The 23,001-nt window shown below is 45.3% G+C and overlaps 4 protein-coding genes across 9 annotated transcripts; 3 read left to right on the top strand and 1 right to left on the bottom strand.

The window, feature by feature from the left end:
• The first annotated feature begins 5,228 nt into the window (after positions 1-5,228).
• LOC100837592 (probable glutathione S-transferase GSTF1) lies at positions 5,229-6,119 on the top strand. The gene is made up of 3 exons (XM_003574421.3): positions 5,229-5,375; positions 5,528-5,576; positions 5,671-6,119. Exons 1-3 carry the CDS (start codon positions 5,229-5,231, stop codon positions 6,117-6,119), a joined length of 645 nt encoding a protein of 214 aa, XP_003574469.1.
• A 784-nt stretch (positions 6,120-6,903) lies between these two features.
• LOC104584211 lies at positions 6,904-8,871 on the top strand. Of its 3 annotated transcripts, none has more exons than XR_002965347.1 (6): positions 6,904-7,064; positions 7,167-7,244; positions 7,414-7,579; positions 7,663-7,830; positions 7,920-7,973; positions 8,061-8,871. XR_002965347.1 is itself a non-coding variant. In XM_024462043.1 (6 exons), exons 4-6 carry the CDS (start codon positions 7,959-7,961, stop codon positions 8,817-8,819), a joined length of 528 nt encoding a protein of 175 aa, XP_024317811.1. In that variant the 5' UTR covers positions 6,904-7,064; positions 7,167-7,244; positions 7,414-7,579; positions 7,663-7,958; the 3' UTR covers positions 8,820-8,871. The 3 variants fall into 3 exon arrangements, 2 of the variants coding, with proteins under 2 accessions (XP_024317811.1, XP_024317812.1); XM_024462043.1 differs by having other exon boundaries at positions 7,663-7,973; positions 8,061-8,183; positions 8,430-8,871; XM_024462044.1 differs by lacking the exons at positions 6,904-7,064; positions 7,167-7,244 and having other exon boundaries at positions 7,356-7,579; positions 8,061-8,183; positions 8,430-8,871.
• Positions 8,872-11,430: 2,559 nt separating this feature from the next.
• LOC100837904 (uncharacterized methyltransferase At1g78140, chloroplastic) lies at positions 11,431-15,517 on the bottom strand. 4 transcript variants are annotated; one of them, XM_014901571.2, is made up of 9 exons: positions 15,213-15,517; positions 14,926-15,020; positions 14,700-14,840; positions 14,213-14,294; positions 13,640-13,830; positions 13,344-13,455; positions 12,849-12,956; positions 12,462-12,617; positions 11,431-11,662 (listed from the first exon to the last, which is right to left on the bottom strand). In XM_014901571.2, exons 1-8 carry the CDS (start codon positions 15,426-15,428, stop codon positions 12,477-12,479), a joined length of 1,086 nt encoding a protein of 361 aa, XP_014757057.1. In that variant the 5' UTR covers positions 15,429-15,517; the 3' UTR covers positions 11,431-11,662; positions 12,462-12,476. The 4 variants fall into 4 exon arrangements, with proteins under 4 accessions (XP_014757057.1, XP_014757056.1, XP_003574470.1 ...); XM_014901570.2 differs by having other exon boundaries at positions 11,431-11,670; XM_003574422.4 differs by lacking the exon at positions 11,431-11,662 and adding an exon at positions 12,168-12,359.
• A 1,288-nt stretch (positions 15,518-16,805) lies between these two features.
• LOC104583710 lies at positions 16,806-19,025 on the top strand. Its single transcript, XM_010236813.3, has one exon. The coding sequence runs from the start codon at positions 17,357-17,359 to the stop codon at positions 18,761-18,763; it is 1,407 nt and encodes a 468-aa protein (XP_010235115.1). The 5' UTR covers positions 16,806-17,356; the 3' UTR covers positions 18,764-19,025.
• The last annotated feature ends 3,976 nt before the right edge of the window (positions 19,026-23,001 follow it).

Raw genomic sequence — 23,001 nt, forward strand, 5'->3', positions numbered from 1 at the left:
GATCGTTAGGCTTGCGCCTCTTGACATTAATGTTATAGACAGATTCTCCTTCAAGATTAAGGGTGAATAACCCGTTCGTAACAGGTGCAAAGCCGTAAAACATATCCTTCAAATAAAAAGAACAACCATTGCCCTTAATATTGAATTCATAACCATGGCTCAACAACTTTGAGACAGATATAATGTTTCGACTTAAAGCAGGAACATAATAACAATTATTTAATTCCATAACAAATCCAGAAGGTAAATGAAGTTGCATAGTCCCGACGGCCAACGCTGCAACTCTTGCTTTATTGCCAACCCTTATGTCAACCTCTCCACTTGCGACGCTCCTAGTCCTTGCCAGCCCCTGCATCGAGTTGCAAATGTGAATAACCGATCCGGTATCCAATACCCAAGAGTTGTTAGGTGCATCAGCAAGATAAATGTTTATAACACATACAACAACCGTACCTGAAGTAGAAGTCACACTTCCACCCTTCTTTGCCACGTGGGCCTGGTACTTGATGCAGTTCCTCTTCCAATGACCGGTGCCTTTGCAGAAAAAGCACACGGTCTCTGAGTCCGGTCCAACCTTAGGCGCAGCAGGGGCAGGGGTCGGGATCACATCCTTTGCCTTTCCCTTCTTTGCCTTCTTCTTAGCCCAAGAATTCTTCTTGAACTTTGGCTTTCCTTGTACCAGCAACACTTGCTTGGTATTTTTCTTGATATCCTCCTCTGCTGTTTTAAGCATCCCATGCAATTCAGTGACTTTCTTTTCCATGCCATGCATATGGTAGTTCTGAACGAACTGCGCATAGCTCGGCGGAAAAGATGCCAGAATTGTATCCGTGGCCAACTCTTGGCTCAGCGGAAAGCCCAGCTTCTCCAAGCTTTGCGTGTAACCAACCAACTTGATTACATGCGAGCTCAAGGGTTCGCCTTCTTTCAGCTTAGTCTCCAGGAAGGACCTCCAGATATTAAATCTTCCGGTCCTAGCCTGAGTCTGAAACATGCCTTTGAGAGTCTCGATCATATCGAAAGCCTCAACATTCTCAAACTGCTGCTGCAGTTCGGGCTCCATATAGGCTAGCATCAGACAGCTGATCTCAATCAACTCATCACATGAGCGTTGATAGGCGTTTCTAACAGCAGCAGTGGCATTATCAGCCAGCTCCTCTGAAAGTGGGTTCTCTATGACTGTTCTTTCTTATCGTGCTTGAGAACGATTCTCAGGTTCCGATACCAGTTGGTGAAGTTAGTTCCATTTAGTTTATCTTTCTCAAGGACGGATCTCAAAGCAAAACTGGATAATTGAGGTGGTGTCATTGATCTACAACAGAAAATGCAAAAACACTAAGACAAGTATTCATGAAGAGTAATTCATATTAAACACTTTAATAGAAATATACTCTCACTAAAATCAACATCCCTCCATTGATCATTAGTGATTCAAGATCCAAGATCAACCAATCGTCTAGTGAGCTTTAGCATCACTGCTAGCCGATTGAATCACTCGGTAGGCAACTCTTGCCAATCGTATCTCTATACGACTCTTGTTAGTCGGTAGGCAACACTTGCCCCGGCTCCGACTCCTTTCACCCCAAGGCCCAAAACCGTTTTGATAGCCCTTTCAAGTTAACCAAAGCTTCGCATGTAAGTGTCCGACACGAACATCACCAACGACAAGGAAAAATGGTGATACCCCAATTTCATGAGCCCATCACCAAATGTACTTGTCTTGTGGTGTTGCAGCTATTGGGGAGGTAAATAAACTTGACATTCTTTGAGGGATCATTCTACTCTAACACAATAACATGCATAGGAGTAAACAAAGCAATAACCATCACAGATAATCAAATTAACATGTGAAATAGTATGGCTTTGTTCTTCATGGTGATCTCCATTTCCATGAACCTGTTCATCAAGCCGCCATGGTGCTCACGTCCTCCAATTCATACTAAATGACTACACCTAGTATCTAGCAAAGAATTTACATGGAGAATGACATCAAATGTCGACACGCAGGTCGTTATACAATTATAAAGACAGCACCCTGGCTCCAGCCTGGCTGACAAACTCATGACACGCATGTCATGCAAATATTACACACATGCATCACACACATATGAGCCATACTATTCACATCAATCCTGCAAAAACAAGTTAAGCGTAGAAACCTATTCTACCGAATTGATGTGAACTCGCAACGACAACTAAGGTGCTACGAATAGATAGCACGGCGGTCCCGATCCGAAATTTCCTTCATGGATTTCTATTCCGATTTGATCAATCGCATTGATCTCGTGAATCGTATCCGGATTTATGTTTCACTGTCTACTCCGATGGCAGAAATCCGACCGGTAGGAGTATGTTGTGTCACGACCTTCTACATCACGATTATCAGAATCGAATATCCATGATCCCCGAGTACAATCGATCCAATCGATTGAGTACAAAACTGATCTAACACTTAGATCGACCACCAAGATAGCAATAGATCACATCTACTACTAACCGCATAACACTTATGCACGTTCCGAATCCAAAACAGACAGCATCGGCTCTGATACCACTGTTGGAGAACGCGGTATGCTACGCTAGCACAAAATAAAAATTTCTACCGCTTCCGCCCGGATCAATGCTGTAGATAATGGATCACGAGATTACCACTAGATGCGCAGACCCGTAGCGGAAGTAGAGTCGATGTAGCACGTTGATGCCGAGTAGTCGAACAGCCTGCTCCTCCTCGCCGATCCCACGAACAGTTTGTCCAAGCACCGCAGGTGCAGCGCCTCCGAGGTATCCACACGTACAGGGAGAAACTCCGTGTGGCGGACTGCTAGATCCGATCGCAAGGCTTTGGACGTGGAGGTGTGATGGCCGAGTCTAACTCGCATCTGCACTGGTGTAACCCTAACCGGGTACGCCTCCTCCACTTATATAGACCTCCCTGGTGGGCTTCAACACTTGAGGCCCGTTAGGAGTCTAAGCCCGATACGAGTTGGATTCGATCCAATTCGGTCCCATCCCCTTAAGCGTGCGACCCTACAGGTTCACGGTCAGACGGACACGACTACGAGCTCGGACTGCGGGTCTAAGTAACACCTTACTCGTCCACTGGCACCGACTCAAGTCGATAGTTGGTAGCGGCGCCTAGCAGCACATGCCAACTCCCGAGTAACCATAAGGTATATTGACGAACCATACAATGTGTCATATGCAACATTCTTTTTGCCTCACGATATGTGTGTCGAGCTCAAGGCAAGTGCTTGTCATCCTTGTGGATAGCTCAACTCTCTTCTCGTTCTTGTGATACAGATTCCCGAACGGGTTAACACTTAACCCAAGTCGCATGGCCGTGCTTTTAGAATCTGATCACTCGAGAGGGCCCAGAGATATCTCTCCGAACAGGAGGGGCAAATCCCATCTTGATCAACCATGACTCGCAGCATGCTTCTCAGCAAAACCGAAAGCTACCTTTATAACCACCCAGTTACGGAGTAGCGTTTGGCAACCCCTAAGTAGGCCGATTCACATCCCAAGCTCATGCGATGACCTCAGATCTAGGACTGGCATATACATCGTACTTGAGACTAACAAATGACAATCATCTCGTTGTGTCTTAGTGCGGGTCTGTCCGACTCAACAATCTCATTGTCGAGTCCATGCTATCAGTCGGCAACACCTTGCCCTATGACTTGTGAAACATAGTCATCATACTGATTCACATTGCTAGTCTAGGTTATGTGTCCGCATAACCTCAATGACCGGGGACCATTAGAACAACATCATAAAATATATAGTCTCACAAACAAATCACGTATTTATTGATACATATCAGTGATGATGTTCAAGGACAATAACAATAACTCATGAATACATAGGAAATAACATCATCACATGATTGCCTTTAGGGCATATCTCCAACATCCATGCCTTGCATCTTCTTCTTTCTCAGAAAAGAACTCAGATCGTTCAGATTCTTTGCCAGGAGAGTCCCTAGCTTTTCGAGCCCTACTCGTGGGAGTTGCTTTATCCATCATTGCTATTGGCATCTTGGCGTTAAACAATTCGTTTATATAAACACTTTTTACATAGCAGAATCCTTCTCAGGTTGATTTCTGTGCCACTCGTCATCAGACAGTTAAACGTCCGGTCTAGCCCTTAGCTGAGGGATCTTAACTCATGTCCTGCCATCCATATCCATGCCCACCCGAACCATGGGAAAGAAAGTTTGTCATAAATTACTTGTACTTGAGGGATCTCTCTTTCAATGATAAAGTGAAGAAAAAGAAATGCCTTATAGAAACAATGAAATGAAGCTTTGGCTCGAACTATTGGAGAAGCCACCATAGAATATATCCATGAGCTTCTCAAGCACTTCTTCAAATTACTTTGTGACGATTTCAACGTGAGGAAAAGTTAATGATTTCAATCAATAAAAGAATCATATGCTCGATCGGCTTACTACAAGAGGGAAGCACACAAAAAAGCTAGTATTTAATTGTCTCAAACCAAAAAAACCATATTCATTCTCGTCTCAATAGTTTTTGCCAAATCAACACGCAAAGTGTTAGTTGCAATCTTCATAAAAGTAAAGATAAGTTACTAACTTTTTACCTGTTTTTTCGGAAGAAATTGTGGCAACGTTGCCTTTCCAGATTGATAACGCTTCGTATTTGTCTATAGTAAGAATCATTGCCCAAAATCCAGCCTTGCTTTTGGATGGTCAGTTTGCAGTTGCTAATCTGATAGAAGATGTACACGAAATCAGGAAAAAGTTGATTATCCATACAATAAAATATGCAAAAGTTGGTTAGTCATACAATAAAATATGCTAAAGCGGTTAAAGTAAACATGATTATGAGAATCCAGCGCAATACCAAATACATTATTGGCGAAAAGGATGGCTAGTTTAGTCTTTCCCTTACATATGTTACCATCTTTTCTCAACCTTTCCAGGAGCTATCTTCGGTAACATTTACGTTCCCATACAAAAAAAATATTTTCCGCATATCCCGCGCATAACGCTCACTTTAATTTATTTCCGAAGCGCAAAACCTTGTAGATATACTTCTGATGCACCTAGTAATAACTCCCTAAACATACTAATTTGTTCCTCTTCTATCTTTCTGGTGCTATAAAAGGGGCACCATGTCCTCATCTATCGACACTTGAAAGCCGTCCAGTATTCGCATTCCATTTTTCCTTTGCTCCCACTCCAAGTGGTCGGATTCCTCAAGGAGATGGCGATGAAGGTGTATGGGCTGCCAATGTCAACCAACGTAGCACGCGTTCTAGTCTGTTTGGAGGAGGTCGGGGCCCAGTATGAGGTTGTTCCCATTAACTTTTCCATTGCTGAGCACAAGAGCATGGAACACACGGCACGCAATGTAAGTCATTCACAACTTCATTCTCCTTAAAAAATATCTTGAGTGGATACAATATTTCCCTTTGTTGCACATCTGTTTGCATTTATTGAGAAATGAAATCACAAACCAGATGTATATATTGCCGATTGTAATATCATTGTGTTTCCTTACAGCCATTTGGTCAAGTCCCGTCATTTCAGGATGGTGATTTAATTTTGTTTGGTGAGACAACCATTTCTTTTCCCATTATGTAGTCTTGTTTTAACTTTTTGTCCCCTTGTTATTCATCCATTCTGTATGTTCATTCTAATGACAGAATCACGCGCAATATCAAAGTACATTCTTCGCAAGAACCAATCTGAACTTGTGAAGGAAGGCGAACTTTCTGACTCGGCCATGGTCGATATGTGGTTAGATGTGGAATCCCACCAATTTGACAGGCCCATGGCTGTGATTATCCACCAATGCCTGATAGTTCCCATGTACCTCGGTGGAGAAACTGATGACAATGTTGTTGAAGAAAATGTGGAGAAACTGAAGAAAACATTTGAAGTGTACGAGGCTCGCTTATCTATGTTCAAGTACTTAGCTGGAGATTTCATCAGCCTGGCTGATCTGAGCCATTTTCCAACTGCATATTACTTGTTAGCCACCCCACATGCCTCACTGCTGGATAACTACCCTCATGTGAAGGTTTGGATAGATGACATATTGGCTAGGCCGACTGTTAAGAAGGTTGTGGAGATGATGAAGGCAACCGCTTAGAGAATCAGCGGTGTCCCTGGTGTTTTATTTGAGATCCTGTTGTTGAAACGATGTATTGGAATAATTTCTACTTTCTTATCATAATAATAAAATGGATCTCATGGTTACTACACCAACGAGTCAAAGCATGGGGCCTAATTAGCCTAAATTCCTTAGCGATCTAATATGCACCAAGAGAAATTGAGCTATGCACAACACATATACATGGGTTCCGTCGGTGATCTTCCCCCATGGGAAAGATACCCCCCCTGTTTCCATTTGAGCATCAAGGGGAAGGCCAGGACAGAGTAAAAACCATGTTTAGTCACTAAACTTGAGTTGATGGTGCAATTCCGTCCTCAATTTCGAAAAGTGCTGATGTGGGTTATCAAACTTAAATATGGTGCTTTATGATCCTACAAGCCTACGCATTTAGGTGGTGAGGCGATTATGTATAAATACATCAATATTTGAACAAATTTGAGACAATTAATATGAACCAAAGGAGTATGTTAAATTGCGTAATGTGTGTCAGCGAAGTCAAAATGGAATTCTCTAGAATCATCCATATCGTGAGGCAGGAGACAAAATGGAATACTCAATTAGCCATTCCTCCGTTAAAGGAATGAAAATAAATTAATAATAGCCATCGTCTGAGTATCTTCTTGAATATCCCGTAAGTGTTGGTAAAATACCTGCCTTATTTTATGCAGACATAATTGAGTGATTTGACAGGGTCGGTGCTTTGGCATTATATATGTGGGTAGAATTTTGTGATTTTCACCTTTTCAGTCAGAGAGTCAAGACGGAACGGAAAGGTACTCATTCTTCTTGATGATGTTGCTACTCCTTTGTTTTCTGTTCTTCACCGGTGCCCGGGCAAGAAATTCTGCGCTCTCAGAAGATGACTTCACATTGGAGGCAGAGCTCTAGATGCTTAACAAGCCCTATGTTAAATCCTTCAAGGTAATCAGTCATTCCATCTGAAGAAATATTTCATTCTCAAGTCTCAAGATTCTACATGGGACGCTGCAGATCTGACTTTTTCTGTATCGAATAACATTGTAGGATAATTATGGTGTAGTTTTTGACATACACAAGCAGCCTGCATTCGATCATCCGCTCCTTAAAAACCACAAGCTTCAGGTGATACATAAGCATTTGCACTTTCTGTCTTCTCTGTCAAAGTTTGTTTTTTTGCTTTGATCAATTATTAGATAAAAAGAAACAGTTAAATTATTCTAATTAACCCGTTCTTAATTGCTCTGGCATGCGCGAACTGTTTAGAGATTTTCTGACAAACGTGAATTACCAGATTCCGCCAAACTCAAGTGCCGGAACTGGTCTACCCACAACTTCAGGAGAAAGTTGCCCTTATGGAACTGTTCCGATACGAAGAACTCTGAAGGAAGATCTTGTAAGGTGGCGCGCATCTTCTCAGGTGATGAAGCCACAGACGGAATACAATCGAAGGACAGCATGTAAGTCGGAGTTTCCATCGTTTATCTTTCTTTGATCGATTGATTCCAAAATTTACCTGAACACGGAGATGTCTCCCCCCTAGTTCGCCCAGGTGCTGTTTGACAGCGAGAAAGGCTCCTTGTTCGTTGACGTGAAGGCTGATATCGACGTGTATCCTCTAGTTGTTCCTCCTGGCCAGAAATCCACGGCTCAGATTCTTGTTGTGGATGAGAGTCCTAGCAGCGCCACCGTCGTGCAAGCTGGATGGCATGTAAGTTTTGACAATTGACAAGCCAGACTGAATATGCAGTTCCTGTGAAGACATATCTCACACTAATATATTTCTGTTCAACCGAACAGATCGATTCTCAACATGAAGGCGACAACCAACCTCGTTTCATGGTTTACTGGACGGTGCGTATTCTAACTTTCTAAGGCAGATTTCCACCTTAGGGGCCAACTTTTTCTAATGCATTTACAATAGAATCTCCTTTGATACAGGCCGATGACTACCAAAAAACCGGCTGCCTGAACTATGAATGCCCAGGCTTTGTGGTCACGAGCCAAGCTACCACTCCTGGAATGGCTCTTCCAGTGGGGAAAATTACTTTAAAGATTCTCATAGTAATCCATGACATTCATCACATCAGCCTGAACAACTTCATCTTCGTTATCACTCTCCGTTTTTTTATATCTATTTACCATATATATATATCTGTCATCCTATTGGATGTGACAAGTTGGAGATGGAATCATTGAGAGAGTGGAGGAAAATTTAATAGATACAACTAATTGTATAATTGGAAGGATGCAAACAGAACAAAGGATGTAGCAAGTGTTGCTGAAATAGTATGTTTATGTGTTTTTCAGGATTTCCAGATCAGGAACTGGAATGTCTACCTGAACGGTGAGATGGTCGGCTACTTCCCCGGGGCCATAGTCAACGGCATGGACGGCAGCACCCAGATCCAGATGGAAGGGACCATGTACTCCACCCCGGGGGAGGGGAAGAGCTCCCCAATGGGCAACGGCATCCTGGCTGCTGACACCAACGCCGCTGCCAAGTTCACCTGGGTTGTGATGAGGGGCTCAAGACTATCAACTATACGGTGGCCAAGTACGTCGATTCAAGCATCTACGATGCGATCGTCACTTCAGCTTCAGAAGACGGCCCTCAGGGATTCACCTTCGTGTTCGGTGGTCCTGGAGGCGTCTAGGAGCAGGCATAATTTTGTGAAAAAAAAGAAGAGAGCAATGTAATATTAGAGCATCTTCAATAGAACCCCTATTTAGTTTTTAGGGGCCGAGACCAAAAAACTCTCTTCAACACGGTTCCTAATTGGACTTCTAAAGTAGGAAGGCCTCTAAATTTCTCCTCCCAGCACTCATTCCCAGGGGCTCCCAAGGCAGCCCCTATCCCTTGCCACGTCAGCCCACGCCCTTCTCTTCTGCCCTACGATGCTGCCTGCACCCTCGCCCACCGCCGCCGCCGCCTCAACCCTCTTCTCCGCAGTTCTGGCTCGCCGTCGTGCGCTGCTCCCCTCTGCTAGCCGGAGCCTTCACCGCCGGCATCTCCTCGGGCCGCTCCGACTCGTCCCCCGCCGGCGGTCCACGCCGTCGCCTTTGGCTTCCGTCCCTCTCGCAGCCCCGTCCTCGGCTTAACTCGCGCAGCCCGTGCTCGCCCACCGCCGCTTTGCCCGGGCTGCTGCTCCGCCGTGCAGCCCAGTCCCTCCACTCCGCCCATCTCTTCCTCCCGTTGGCGGTGCCCCCATCTCCTCCCACCGCCGGTGCCCCATCTCCTCCTCCCACTGGCGGCGCCCCCATCTCCTCCCCAGCGTCGGCCATCTCATCCTCCCACCGCCGGTGCTCCCATCTCCTCACTCCGCGAGCTCAGCAGCATTAGGTGGAGACAAACGAAGAATGAGGGGAGGAAGAAAGGAAAAATGACCCACTGACAAGTGGGTCCCACTAGCAAGTGTAGAAGACAAAGTAAGTAGGGGCTGCAATTTAAGGGGCAATGCTGAAGTTTGTGTTAAAGTAAGGGCTGAAAAATTTTATGGGTAGCACCTAAACAACATTTAAGGGCCATGTTTTAGGGGCTACTGCTAAAGATGCTCTTAGCTCATGCAATGTCACCTAGACCCGTTATAAATAAGCATCAGCATAATAGATGGCTATTAGGTCAGTTTTGTTGAGTATTTAGTGCTTTGCATATGAATACCATCTCTCGTATTTCACGGTAAACTGCATCTCTACATAACATCGTTGGCAAACAAGCCGTCAGTTTTAATTAGACGATGGCACGAGTCACAAAGAATGAACTTCAGTACTTCCTCTGATTCTAAATTCTTGATTCAAATTTGTCCAAATATGGATGTATCTATTTTTAAGAAACGTTTAGATACATGTAATATTTCGACAACAATTTAGAATCGGAGGGAGTAGAAAGGAGAAACCACAGAACCACCCATTTGCATCAATAACCTTCGGTCACTGTATGGGGGAAAGGAAACAAAGACAGATTGTAAATAATTACACAAGAATGTTATGTTGGTGCAAAGAGGTACAAATATACAGTTTGCAGCAGAGCAAAAGATCTGAATTTTATTTTGTGCACAATGTTTATGTCAGCCATGCATATGAAAGGTTGTCTAGTTAGTATATTTAGCCTCACAGGTCACTAAAATAAAGTACTTTACCAATGGGAAGAGGAACAAGCCATAAAATAGGACCACACCACAATAAACAAGCATGTTGGCAGATCAAATATGATTTCGTATCGAGACAAAAGATATGATTTCTTAAGCAATGGCACATCCCCCATTGACTGAACAGTACAGTAAAGTGTTATGTAGTTAATAAACAAAAAAAATATAGGATTAGAGAATGCATACCGGGGACGGATCAAGGGGGGCGCCGGGAGGCTCCCCCCTAAGAAATTTCATTTTAGTTAATAGTTACTAATCAGCTCATTACAAATCACTTTAAAATAGGTGAAGACTCTAATTTCGCTCCCCTCATGTCAAATCTCTGGCTCCGTCCCTGCATACCTATAAGTAGCTCTTGCAGCAATCACCACATATAGTTCAGTTCTAAATAAAAATGCATGTAAGATATCATGTTGATCCTCAATGTTGCAAGAAAAAAGAAATAGGAACATGTATATATCAGTATCAACCATGATTAATTATGATGGTGGAGGGACAAGCACGGGAGACTCGGAAGCACTGGCTCTGCCCCTCACGAGCTGCAACCGGGCGGCTTTTTTTCGTAACATATTGATCACCTACAGGAGCATGTTATGTTTGTAACATAAAAAAAAAGATATTGTCTTACCATGAAACACAAATTCTGTTTTTACTAGCTCATCAAATATATCCTCTCGTTAAATCTTGGCCATTGAATATAAGATTTAATGGCCTAATTAGTTTTGGATGACTTGTATCAATGTGGTGCTTCTCGTCATAATCTTTAATTTTTGCAAGGAATGGCAATATTACCGGGTATTTGAAGAAACAAATATTTGCTTACCAGGAACTGTTTCTTTGTGCTTGGGCCTTAAACAAGTTTGATGTTTTAGTGTTTAATATAAGATCTAATGGTCGGAATAATCCAGATGATAGGGATCAATGTGGTGATCTCTCTCTAGAACCCCGTACCCTGCTTTTCGTATATGATAGCCTAGGACAGTCTCGCGTTCAAGTTCAACTAGGTGATTCCCGCCGAGGTGCGCCTCAAATTATTGAAAAACTGCATATACTAATTTGAAAGAAAGGGATCAAATTCTGCTGCAATAAGTTGATATTGGATTGAAAATGTAATGCTATTTGAGAATTTGAGATCATGCTTACATTGAAGCGTAAGCGTCCAGTTATACACACTGATTTTTGATTGCTAGTAAATCTGGAAAATGTCATCTAAGCGTCCAGTGTATACACACAAAGAAATCCTTAGACCGATTCATTGAGATTTTATGACATACAGAATTAATAAAATTTGCGAAATATGTTATGTAAGGAAGGTCAGAAGTTTCTTGGGTCTTGTGCTGTAATGAAGGTTAGAAGTTTCCTTTTTTCAAACCGGGACACCCCATTTTCCATTACCTGCATGACTGAAATAAACTGTTCAGAACAAACAAGGAAAATAGAGTATCGGAGTCCAACATTATCAGGAAACCCACTGAATTAAACCCGGCACCGGGCCATCCCTATAGAAAAAAAACTTATAGCACCTCCAAACATTTTAAGACACGGTCAGTGAAACATAATTTATGGTATAATATGTATCCTAGAACATGAAAATCGAATGATGAAGCTCAATTGTAGTCAATTAATTTGAAGTACTAGAATGCGGAATATGAATTTGTAAGTGTTGCATGTCAAATTTTATTCTTATTTAGCCATTGCAAATAGTCAATTCCATGTTCGCAAAAAAAAACTTAATTCCAAAGGATTCACAAGATTAGCAGCTCAAAAGGGGGGGGTGGGGGGGGCGGTGCCCCCATCCCCCAAACTTTGACCAAATGAAAAAAATACTTTCAGAAACACAACGGTTAAAATCATTCGTAATTTTGATTCTCAATTCAAAAGCAAATTGATTTAAACATAATGGAGCTAGTGACCAGGATATACAGACATTTCATTTCATATTTCTCACATACAGGTTTAAAGACCTCTCTTGCTTTACACAATGAATTGATATGATCAATCTCACAATTGGGTTGATCAAGTAAAACTTATGTATCAGTATATACACATCAGACTACCCTTAAGCAAAACTAAAGGACATGCATACAAACACCTGTGACAACAAAATAAAATATTTAAAGTAAAGTACAATTCATTCATTCAATTAAGAACCGATGTAAAATATACGCAATTGTGCGATGGAGTTACAGCTTACCCTATAGTTATTTAACTAGTTTGTTTTAGTAGCAGAGAATATAATATAGAATCCATTTCTGACAAATGTGAAATCAACCAGCCCGCATGCCTTGCAAAGATCTTCAAGCTCTGCTTCTGATAAGAAGGTATTATTGCCAGTGAGTTGACCAATGTACTGCAAAATAGTTTAAACAGATAGGTTTTAGAGAAAACAGAGTCAATGCAAGTGAAACTGCAGATAGAAGTACCAGATTCTCCAAAGCTTAATCTTCATCTACTAATTCAGAGGTGCTGAATATTTAAAAAAATCAGTCAATTTTAAATAGTTATCATGGTTGTGAAGCAAATTTATATGTACCATCGCTAGAAAGAGCATTATTCGTGGATGACTAGGAATAGAGATTACCGAACGTCCGATCCTCAACAAAGGGACAACTGGTGGAAGGACATCTGCTACGAAAGTAGAAGCGACAAAAATACCACCAGGGCGAAGGACTCGACTAATTTCTGCAACCTACAAAAGGACAATGATAAATTAGAACTTTTACCTTATATCCGTAGATAGGGCATGAGAGACTAAGCATAAAGATAGGTCTCCCTGTTGTAAAATCAACGGGAAGTATATGATTACGGAAGATTGTTGCTGCAAAGTTACTTGTAGTATATATAGGAAGGCGATAAAATGTGCTATAATATCTCTTCAAAGTGAATACTTGATCTCTATTAATAGAACTATACAAGAGAAAGAATGTGTAGTAACCAAGTCGGTACGAACTATACAAACAGATAATCAAGGAACACATTAGGCTGAAAAGCACATTGATCTCTGCAATATTAAAAAAAATGATGCAAGAAGAGTATTTTTGTAGAAATAAATTTGCATTTCAAACAGAACCCTTACAGCACAAGCTGGGGATGGCCAACAATGAAGTGCAGCACCTGCATGCACAACATCAATTGAACCATTCACAAATGGGAGTCTCGATATATCAGCTCTCACCAGTGCTAACCTCCTGAAACAACAGAAATGTAAAATTGGAGTACTGCGTCAACATTAGAACAAGAAAATAATCACAGGAAAAAGTCAAATCTAAGTACAGTTGCAAAGGAGATAAATTATCACTCAGACCATAAATTATGAGCCGACGGCAGAGTTACAGCAAGAAACTTGAAGACAGGGATAACTGCAAACCATACTCATCTGAAATGTTTTCTTGCTTGATGAATTCTTTGCACTGCTTCAACATGTTCTCTGAGAAATCTAGTGCGACAACAAGAGAATAAATTTCACTTGTAACAAATAATCTTGAAAATAAGCCACTTCCACAACTTGCATCAACTATAATCCCTCCAGTTGTTGGCTTCAAATAAGTTTTAGCCATCTCGAACTGCAGTTGCATTGTAATGTTCTTCAGGAAGTTGTAAATATAATCATAAGCAAAAAACAAATGCTTGAATATATCCATAAGCAAATTGGATATGCCTAGAGCCCAGGTTCAGCACAAGCTAAATAGTTCCAATATCTAACAAACCAGGTTGCAGCCTACCCTAAGGGTCTATATACATATACATATACTATGATCATATCTTTCACAATATTTGGTGGTACCTTACTAAACCACACAACAGTATTGATTAACACAGAGCTCTTTAAGTACCGATTTTTCTCTCATTTATATAGTATAAAGTGGTGATTGTGGATAGTTATTTCATGAAACATAATAGAACACAATACTCATGGACACAGCAAGAATAGTTGAGCGACATGACCTCTCTCTCTAGGCCTGGGAAACCACCCCATATGAAATTTTGGCGCCATCCTCTCTCATAAAGAAATGATACCAGTTGGGTCCTGTTCGAATAATCATTCATGAGAAACAGTTGATATAACTAATTAATAAATAACACGATGTGTTGTTTCGTAAAAAAAGACCAATTAAGAAACACATTATTTAGGCCTAACTCCTAACTCCTAAGGCATGCTTTCAGCAGTTAATTGGTATATATACAATCGTTATTATTCTCAAAGAACTGACTTGACTACACGATGACCATAATTCAGGAGACATTACAGTACTCCCTTCGATCCTAAATTCTCGTTGTTGTTTTAGTACATATTTGAATTAAAACAACGACAAAAATTTAGGATCGGAAGGAGTATCAAATTGCAGCATGCCAATTTCCTCTAATAATGCCCTGTGCCCATCTAACAGCATGGATTTTAACTAATTTCAAATGAGAATGCAACACATTTTACCTAAAAAGCTCAGTTGCTGCCGGCATGGACTCAGAGTACTCGGTAGAACCAACTGCCACCGTCAGATCCCAGTAACCATCCTCGTCGGAGTAAACTTTCTTGCAAGTAGGACATTCAAGGCTAGAATCGGATTTTGACGGCCTGAAAGGGAACAAACAGAACGGGGGCAGTGCACCGATTAGCACGCTGATGATGCTGATGATGCACAAATGGCAGGACAACTTACGCGGACTGATCGAGCGAGCTTACGAGCGGGTAGTAGCAGATTGGGCAGGCCAGTTTGCCCAGCTCGGCCACCGGCTCCGCTTCCACCAAAGGTTCCTGCACGAGTAACCAAGTAAGTGATCATCCATTGTTCTCTTGCATTTCCCTATCGAATTCGATCACGATTCCCAGTAAGAAAATTCGCAACAAACTGCACGTCTCAAACTCTCCAGGGGACGCGTGGCCGCGTGGGGCAGGCTGTGTAATCCAGGGAGCGCAACCTGCTCGACGGAATGCGCGAGTACTCACCGCAACAGCCTCGTCGGGCACGCCGGCGGTGAAGGCTTGGGAGGCGCTGGCACGCAGAGCAGAGCGCGGGAGAATCTTCTTAGAGGTTGAGGTGGCGCCTCCTCCTGATGCCTCTCGCGCAGGTAACGCGAGGCAGGGTGGCAGACGGCGCCCGCGGAAGCCGCGTAGCGCAACGATCGTGGCGGCAGAGATGGCCGCGCTTCGGGTTGCCGCCATCGGGGAGTCCGAAGGTGCTAAAGAGGAGGCAAAACTGAAAAATCCGAGAGGGGGAGCGGGTGTGCGGCGTGGCGTGCTCCCACGAAGGCCGTGTGAGTTGCCATGCGATACGTGGGCAGGTGGGCGCACAGTGGCCATACGATGAGTAGGTTCTGAAAAAATGATGAAATGTGATTTTTCGTGCACAAGATCGAGTTAATTCAACAAGGAAAAAGGATTAAATGTGGCTTGTGGACCCACTTGTCATGGACGCAACATACAACAATTCTATTACTAGCATCCACTTGGCTATTTGTAAGGCCTTTCACACGTCAGCATTTTTTTGACTGAATGAGATAACTAAAGGAGAGAGAAGCCGGCCATTTTCCCCGAAAAAGTCTCATAATATTGAGATTTAGAAACGAGGAATTAAAAATGTTTTTGCTTATAGTTAGCCAAAAAGATGAAAGAGGTACAGGTGCCCCACGAAGGGGGGAAAAGACAATGAAAAGTTACAAAACCATACCAAAATGCGGACGCTACGTTGAAGATGTCTAATCTGGCAGCGTAATACAGCAAACAGGTGGGCGATTACTGGAGATAACGATTTTGGTTGGTAACATCCCTTGCTGACAACAGCATCCCACCGCACTATCTCTTGTTTTGCTCGCAACAGACCAGGAGCAAAGAATGAAATGCCATAGATCTAAGAAAAGTTTATGCACCATCAAATATTTATGAGTACAACAGTCTCTTCCGTGATATTGTAATACAAGGAGCGCGTGATGTGACCCGGATTTGTCTCTTTGAGGGTGAGTTTTTTTTTCTTATTAACCCCTCAAAGGGAAGAGAAGATGGGTAAGGGAGAGTAACACATGACATGAGCCCTTCTCGAGCACCTCCTACGGTCCTACCAAGAAGCAAAGGTACACCGAAGGAAAAAAAGAAGAAGCACATATCCAGTTTATTAGATATCACTTAACCAAACCCCTGGAAGAAAAACAAGGTGGATATACAAGATGGAAACGAGACTGAAGCCCCTTCCCTCCTACCCTCCCGCTGGTTAGAACAAGTGTATCAACGAGGTGAAATGTGCATCCTTTAACGGTATAGTAATGTTTGTTTCCTAAGGGTTGTTCATATGTGGATTTTGAAAACCAAATTTGGAGAAGCTCCTGGAGTCTAAAGGGAAGAGACAAAGGACGCAACATTTGTACTTGCTCCTTCCAACTTCATATAAACTGGATGATATTATTTTGAAAAAACTATTTTGTTGGCATACATTAAAATTTTCATTAATATATCATTAGTATATCAATAAAAAAATTGTATTGCTATTTTATTAGTATACAGTTACTACTTTATTTCCACACATTTGATTTCATTCGACGAGTTCTACCACCGGGCAGAGACGACAATTTGGAAGAGAGAGAAAGAAAAGAGTAAAGTGACTATCAAAGTTGGAAAATCCTGAGAACCTGAACAATTGCTCCCTCTACGGAGGAAAAAAGCTTTGTGACAGGCTAGGCGATATAATTTGAAAGCCCTCTGACGTTTGTCTCCACGATTTGGAGAAGACGCACTACGTGGTCATGTGACCTTGTACCGGCTTGTGCCAAACCTCCAGCGTCACCGTCTCCTTCTTCCGGTGCCAAAGCCGTGGACCGTGGTGGGCGGTTCGATCCCCACTCCCACACTCTCTTCACCCCGGCACGGCCACGGGTCACAGCTTTTCTCTCTTCGTCCTCGTCCTCGCTGCCGTTTCCAGTTTCCACCGGGGGGTTTCTATATATAAAACGCCCAAAAATACCTTAACCCTTCCTCACTCTTCCGGGGAGGGGATCCAGTATCCCATTAACTACGACCGCCGCCGCTGCTCCCCATTTGCCTTGCCGTATCTCAATAACCGAAACCCCGGCCAGATCTTCCGCGACTGCCCCCCAAAAAAAATGGCGGCTTGGTCGCCGAGGCCACTGCTGCTGCTCCTGCTCCTCGCGCTCCTCTGCTCCCACATTGCGCTCTGCTCGTCGGCCGCGCCGGCCGCGAAGCCCAAGCCCAAGGCCTCCGCCGGCCGCAAGGCGCTCCTCGCGTCCGACGCCGACGACGGGGACGAGCCAGTCAAGGCGCCCAAGACCACCGCCGCCGGGGGTAAGGCCAAGAAGAAGCTTGTCCCCGACGGCAAGAACCAGACCAAGGTTGTTGCCAAAGGCAAGAAATCGGAGCCGGCCGCCGCAGCGAAGCCGACAAAGAAGACGAGCGCCAAAGCGGGTGGGGATTTGGCCGTTGCCAAGCCCAAGGTCCCGAAGGTGGACAAGGCGGCCACCGCCAAGTCCAAGGCCACCGATTCTGCTGCCAAGTCCACCAAGGTGCAGCCGAAGACGGGTGCTGCTAAGGCGTCCAAGCAGGTGAAATCTGAGGGCGGCGCCCCCAAGGCCAAGAAACCGTCCAATTCGACCGTGGATGCTAGTAGCAGCAAGAAGCCGGCCAAATCGACCAAGAAGACGCCGGTGCTAGCCGCCGCCGACGGGAAGGCGAGCGCGAAGGCGACGAACACGACCGTGAGCAAGGAGTCCGCGGGGGTGGAAGAGGACGTGGTGTTCGCGGATGAGGCGGACGGGACAGAGGACCTCATGTCCGAGTTCCGGGGCCTCCCCGCGCGGCTCCACGAGACGCTCATGCCGGACCTGGCGCGGCTCTCGCACACCTCCAAGGCGTACATGTCGGCGGCCAACGCGGGGATCGCGGGCGGCGTGCGGCCGATCCTGGGCGGCCGGTGGGCGGCTGCGGCTGCGTCCGCGGCATCGGTAGCCCTCCTCCTGCTGCCCCTGTTCATGCTGACGGCGCTTGTGCGGCGCATGGGGCCTTACCTGCCGCTGCTCCACCGCGCGCTGCTGCTCTCGCAGGCGTACCTGGCCATCTACTTCGCCACGCTCGCGCTGCTGGCCGCCGCCACGGGGCTGGAGCCGCTGCGCTTCTTCCACGCGACCTCGCCGGCCGCCTACGCCTGGACGCAGTCGGCCCAGTCGCTGGGCTTCATGGGCTACCTCGTGCTCCAGATGGTGGACCTCGTGGCCGTCTTCTCCGGGGCCGCCTCGCCCGAGGCGGACACCAATGGGGACGCCACCAAGGCGCTCGGCCTGGCCCAGATGGTTGTGGGCCTGGCCGTCGGCCTGCACTACTACGCCGCCGTGTTCCACCGCGCCGCCGCCGGCGAGGCCCCAAGGGCGAACTGGCGAGTGTACGCCGTCTACGCTGCCTGCTTCGTCATCATCTGCGCGTGCGCTCGCGCCGAGAAGAGGAAGAAAGCCTACCTTGCCGGCGGCGACGGCGCCGCCGAGGAGTGGAAGAAGAGCTGAGCTGAGACAGGGGAACTGTAGGGGCTTATCAGCAAACTTTACAATATAGCCGAAGCCAAAGGTCTTGGGTGTAAGAAGGGTGCGGGTTCAGCAGGGAGGGGGGAAACAAATCGAAGATCAATGAAAACAAGAGGAGAAAGCTATTTAATTGTTTTCCTTTTTCGACATCATGTTTTTTTTCTCAATTTGTATTGGTTGGGTACAGAGGATAATTAATGGCATAATGCAGCAAATATGCATTAAGTTAGTCAATTTATTACTACTCCCTCTGATCCATATTAAGTGACTCAAATAATGTCCAAATATGAATATATCTATGCCTAAAAAACGTCTAGATACATGTACTTTCTCGGTTCATAATTTTTAACTACTCCGTCCGACCGAAATTACTTATCGAAATATTACATGTATTTAGACGATTTTTACACATAGGTACATCAAAGGGAGTACTAAATTATGGAGGATGGAGTTGAAAAAGATCTTTCCTTGAGGCCGTGACAATGCATGTTGGAATGTGATTTCAATAGAGGCTGAGGCCGTGACAATGCATGTTGGAATGTGATTTCAATGGAGGCGTTTATGTTGTGCATCCCCTTTTTAATTTCACATATATCAATCATCAATATACTCAAACTTAATTTAGTATTCCCTTCGTTTCATAATTCTTTTCTTAAATTTGTCCAAAAATAAATGTCTTTATTTCTAAAAAACGTCCGGACACATGTAGTAATATCTTGAAAAGAATCATGAACAGAGGAAGTATCACTGATTTTATGGGAGAGTTCGGCGAATAATTTTTTAGGAAAGTATATAACGGAGAAAGGGAATAAATATGGATGGGGATTGATGATTGTGGGAACGAGCTGAGCTGTTCGCGGGAGTATGATACTACAGTAAAGAGGAAGGATCATTCCTCCCGACTGGAAAAGGGTCTGCTTTCGCAAAGTCCCACGAAAACCCTGATCAGCATGTTGTTCTGTGGATCTTTCGAATCCCCGCGTTCCAATTTAAATAGAACTTCCAAACTGGATCGCTGCTTTTGGCTAAATAAAGAAGATTCGTAATATACCGGAACCCCATATCTGCATTCTGAAGTTAACATTCTTCTTCCTTCTCTTTTTAGATCTGTGGTCGGTTTTTGAAAGAGAACACGAAAAGTAAGCATATCAAACTGATCGAAACGGATAGGTACGGCTGCAGTGCTACTGCTACGGAACGGTGGCCGAACTGAACTTCGCCGTGTGGACGAAAGGCAAGACAGTTGCCTACCAATTCTTGGCATTGACCCACCGGCCACGGGAACAGGAGCAATGTCAGCCTCCATGCCTGGCTGTCCATGGATCCAAGTTGTACCTCGCCAGAATTCCGGTTAGGTGGGTCGCATTTGCTGCACTTGCTCCCCGTGACCCCGATTAATTACCGCTTCAAATCCTTAGTACTCATCCTAGCAGCACTGGTGGTGAGAGGGGCATCCACTGATCCACAAGATTTGCAGCATTAAGCAAGCAATAATGCTCTCATAACCATCGTTGTACTACTACCTCTAAATTATTGACCCGGGACTGGAGAGCCATAAATGGGTTGGCCCAGGGTCGCCTTTCTTCCTTGGCATGGAATGGCATGGCCGCATGCGATCGGTTTTGGCTCGCGCCGCATGGTCCCCTGGCTCGAACCATAGTCCTTAACCAACAACATGCTACAGCTTACCTTCGACTATTTTTATTGATCCGTCTAAAAATCAGCTTCGGGATAGAAGTTAGTACTACGCGGGCCACATTAACTAAGACTTGCTGAAAGATGGAAGTGGAAGCTGGATACGCTAGCTTTTGTTGTAAAGGAGATGTTGGGCTATGGAACATTTGCTCCTCCCACTTGCAACTAAATTAACATCTTCGAAACATCGAGTCAACAGCAGTGCGCAGCAGTATATGTGCTCACTGGACGTCGTTTTTGAGGGGGCGACGACCCGTTTTAAGGAGTGAAAAAGCAAAGAGAGAAAATGTCACCACTAACATGCCAATTCTGTTTGCTCCCTACCTACCCACTCCACTATGACCTGCCTGCCTGCATGAACTTGTGCAGAGTGCTCGCTCGATTACCCGTGTCAACTGGCACCTCGTGTCGTGGTAAACCAAACGCACCACATTGTCATGAACTTTCCTTTAACCATCCCGGAGCAGTGAGCACTGAAGGAAGAGGGGGCAACGGACCACCCGGATCGAATGATGATTAGAGGAGCCATCCTGAAGGCGTGAAAGCGGCACGGCACTCGCGTTTTGCTGTCCCTGCGCGCGCCCTGACCGTGAGGCTAACCGGCGAACGGGAGAGCATGATAAATCATGACGATCTCGTGCGTCAGGATGGTCGATCGTCGTGGCGATGGCTAGAGATAGAGTAGAGAACCAGAGATCATCGGCTGTCGACGCGCGCGGAAGGGGACAAGGGTGCTGGGTCACAGGCGCTGCTGGTGCATCGATCGGGCTGCCGGCTCCGGACGTCGTCTTCCGGGTCTCTGGACGTCGTCTTCCGGGTCTCTGGACGTGCCGGCCGGCGGTCCACGCGGTTTTGCTAGCTTTCCGGGTGGGCGCGGGCAGACCGAACCACCGACACTCTCTGCATTTAGTAACTCCAACTAACAGCAAGACGGCCTCAGCGTTTTGATGTTACGCGGCGGCGGCTGTCTGTACACTGTGCGGGGGCACCCGGTGCGATGCGTTTGGATGCTGGCCCTTTGCGCAGAGCCACAAGCTAGTGTTTCTGCTACAGTTGTTGTGCTTGGGATGCCCCATGCTTGTACGACTGGCTGCTTTGGGGGGCACGGGGAAACTAAACGACACGCATATTGTTCTGCGGAAATTAGAATAGTACTCCGCCACTTACTTCGTAGTAGCAGGGTCGAATTTAAGACGGGCCCAAATTCTTCATTTCTTTTGTCCCGATGACGAGTCGGGCCGCCAAAGCCGCAGGGCGACACGAGGGGTGCCAGCCCGTCGTTTCCTCGTGTCTCTTCGGACCATAGGCCGTAATGGCACAGCCTTCCGCTTCGACCTCGACAGGCACTACCACTCTTCCATGGACTCACGTCACGGGCGCGTTTCTCCCTTCCCTATAGCGGTCTAGCATTACGAGAAGTCGGGTCTGATTAATGTTCGCTCGGCTTACAGAATGCTTGCTCTGCCTTGCTGAGACGAAGCACAGGCGCTCTGCGTGGCTTGAGAGTGCGTCGGAAGGCTCAAATGTTGAAGGACAGGAGAAAGATTGGAAGAAGCTGTGGGGTGTGAAGGTTCCATCAGGAGAGGTCGCGTCGCCATATGGCCACATCTCTTGTGTGTGTTGTGTAATGCCGCTACCGATTCTTGGAGACACTCCCTTCTCGGCTGTAATATGGCGAAGTGTGTGTGAGCGATGAGGGATGATGACATTGCTCTTCCACTGTTTGGTGACCCGATCGATGATCCAAAGGTGTGACTGTTATCTCTTTGCCGCACTTTGAGTCAGAAGGATTTCATCACCGTCTTACTGATGTTGTGGGCTATTTGGTTGGCAAGGAGGCGGGCAATCCACGAAGAGAAATTCCAAAGCCCTCTGTCTACCCATGCTTTTATATGCAAATACTTGGAGGAGTTTGGTTTAAGGTCGGGACTGACTCATGTCTCCACGGGTGGGACGAAAACTCATTCGCCTATGTGGATTCCACCATCGGAAAATTGTCATAAGATCAAGGGTTTTGATGCTATTGTGGCTAGGGGGCAACCGTAGGGAGCTTTGGCTGCTGTATGCGGAGATGAACTTGGGCTTTTGTTGGTGCGAGTGCTGTGGTTGTGGACGGCCTCTCCGATCTAGCTGCTCTTGAAGCCCGTGCGTGTGATGAAGCGCTTTCTCTAGCGATGGATGTGAACTCACAACGCATGATGTTTGCTTCGGATTGTCTTACTATCATCAAGGAGATCAACGAGAATCACTCTTTCAGTCAACATGCTACCATTATCAGAGGCATTGCTACTAGGAGATTCAATTTCACGAGACCATGTTCGGTCATGAACGACGCGAAACAAACGGGGAGACACATAGATTAGCTCGCTTGGCCACATCGATGGGACCAGGCCGTTCCGTGTGGCTGGTTTCTCCTCCAGCAGGAAATTACATCCATGTAAACATTGTGATATAATAAAGCTTGGCTTGTTCCTCTAAAAAAAAATAGCGGTCTAGCACCAAAATCCACACAATCCCAAGCAGCC

This window comes from Brachypodium distachyon, chromosome 3 (genome assembly GCF_000005505.3).
Source record: "Brachypodium distachyon strain Bd21 chromosome 3, Brachypodium_distachyon_v3.0, whole genome shotgun sequence".
NCBI lineage: Eukaryota > Viridiplantae > Streptophyta > Magnoliopsida > Poales > Poaceae > Brachypodium > Brachypodium distachyon.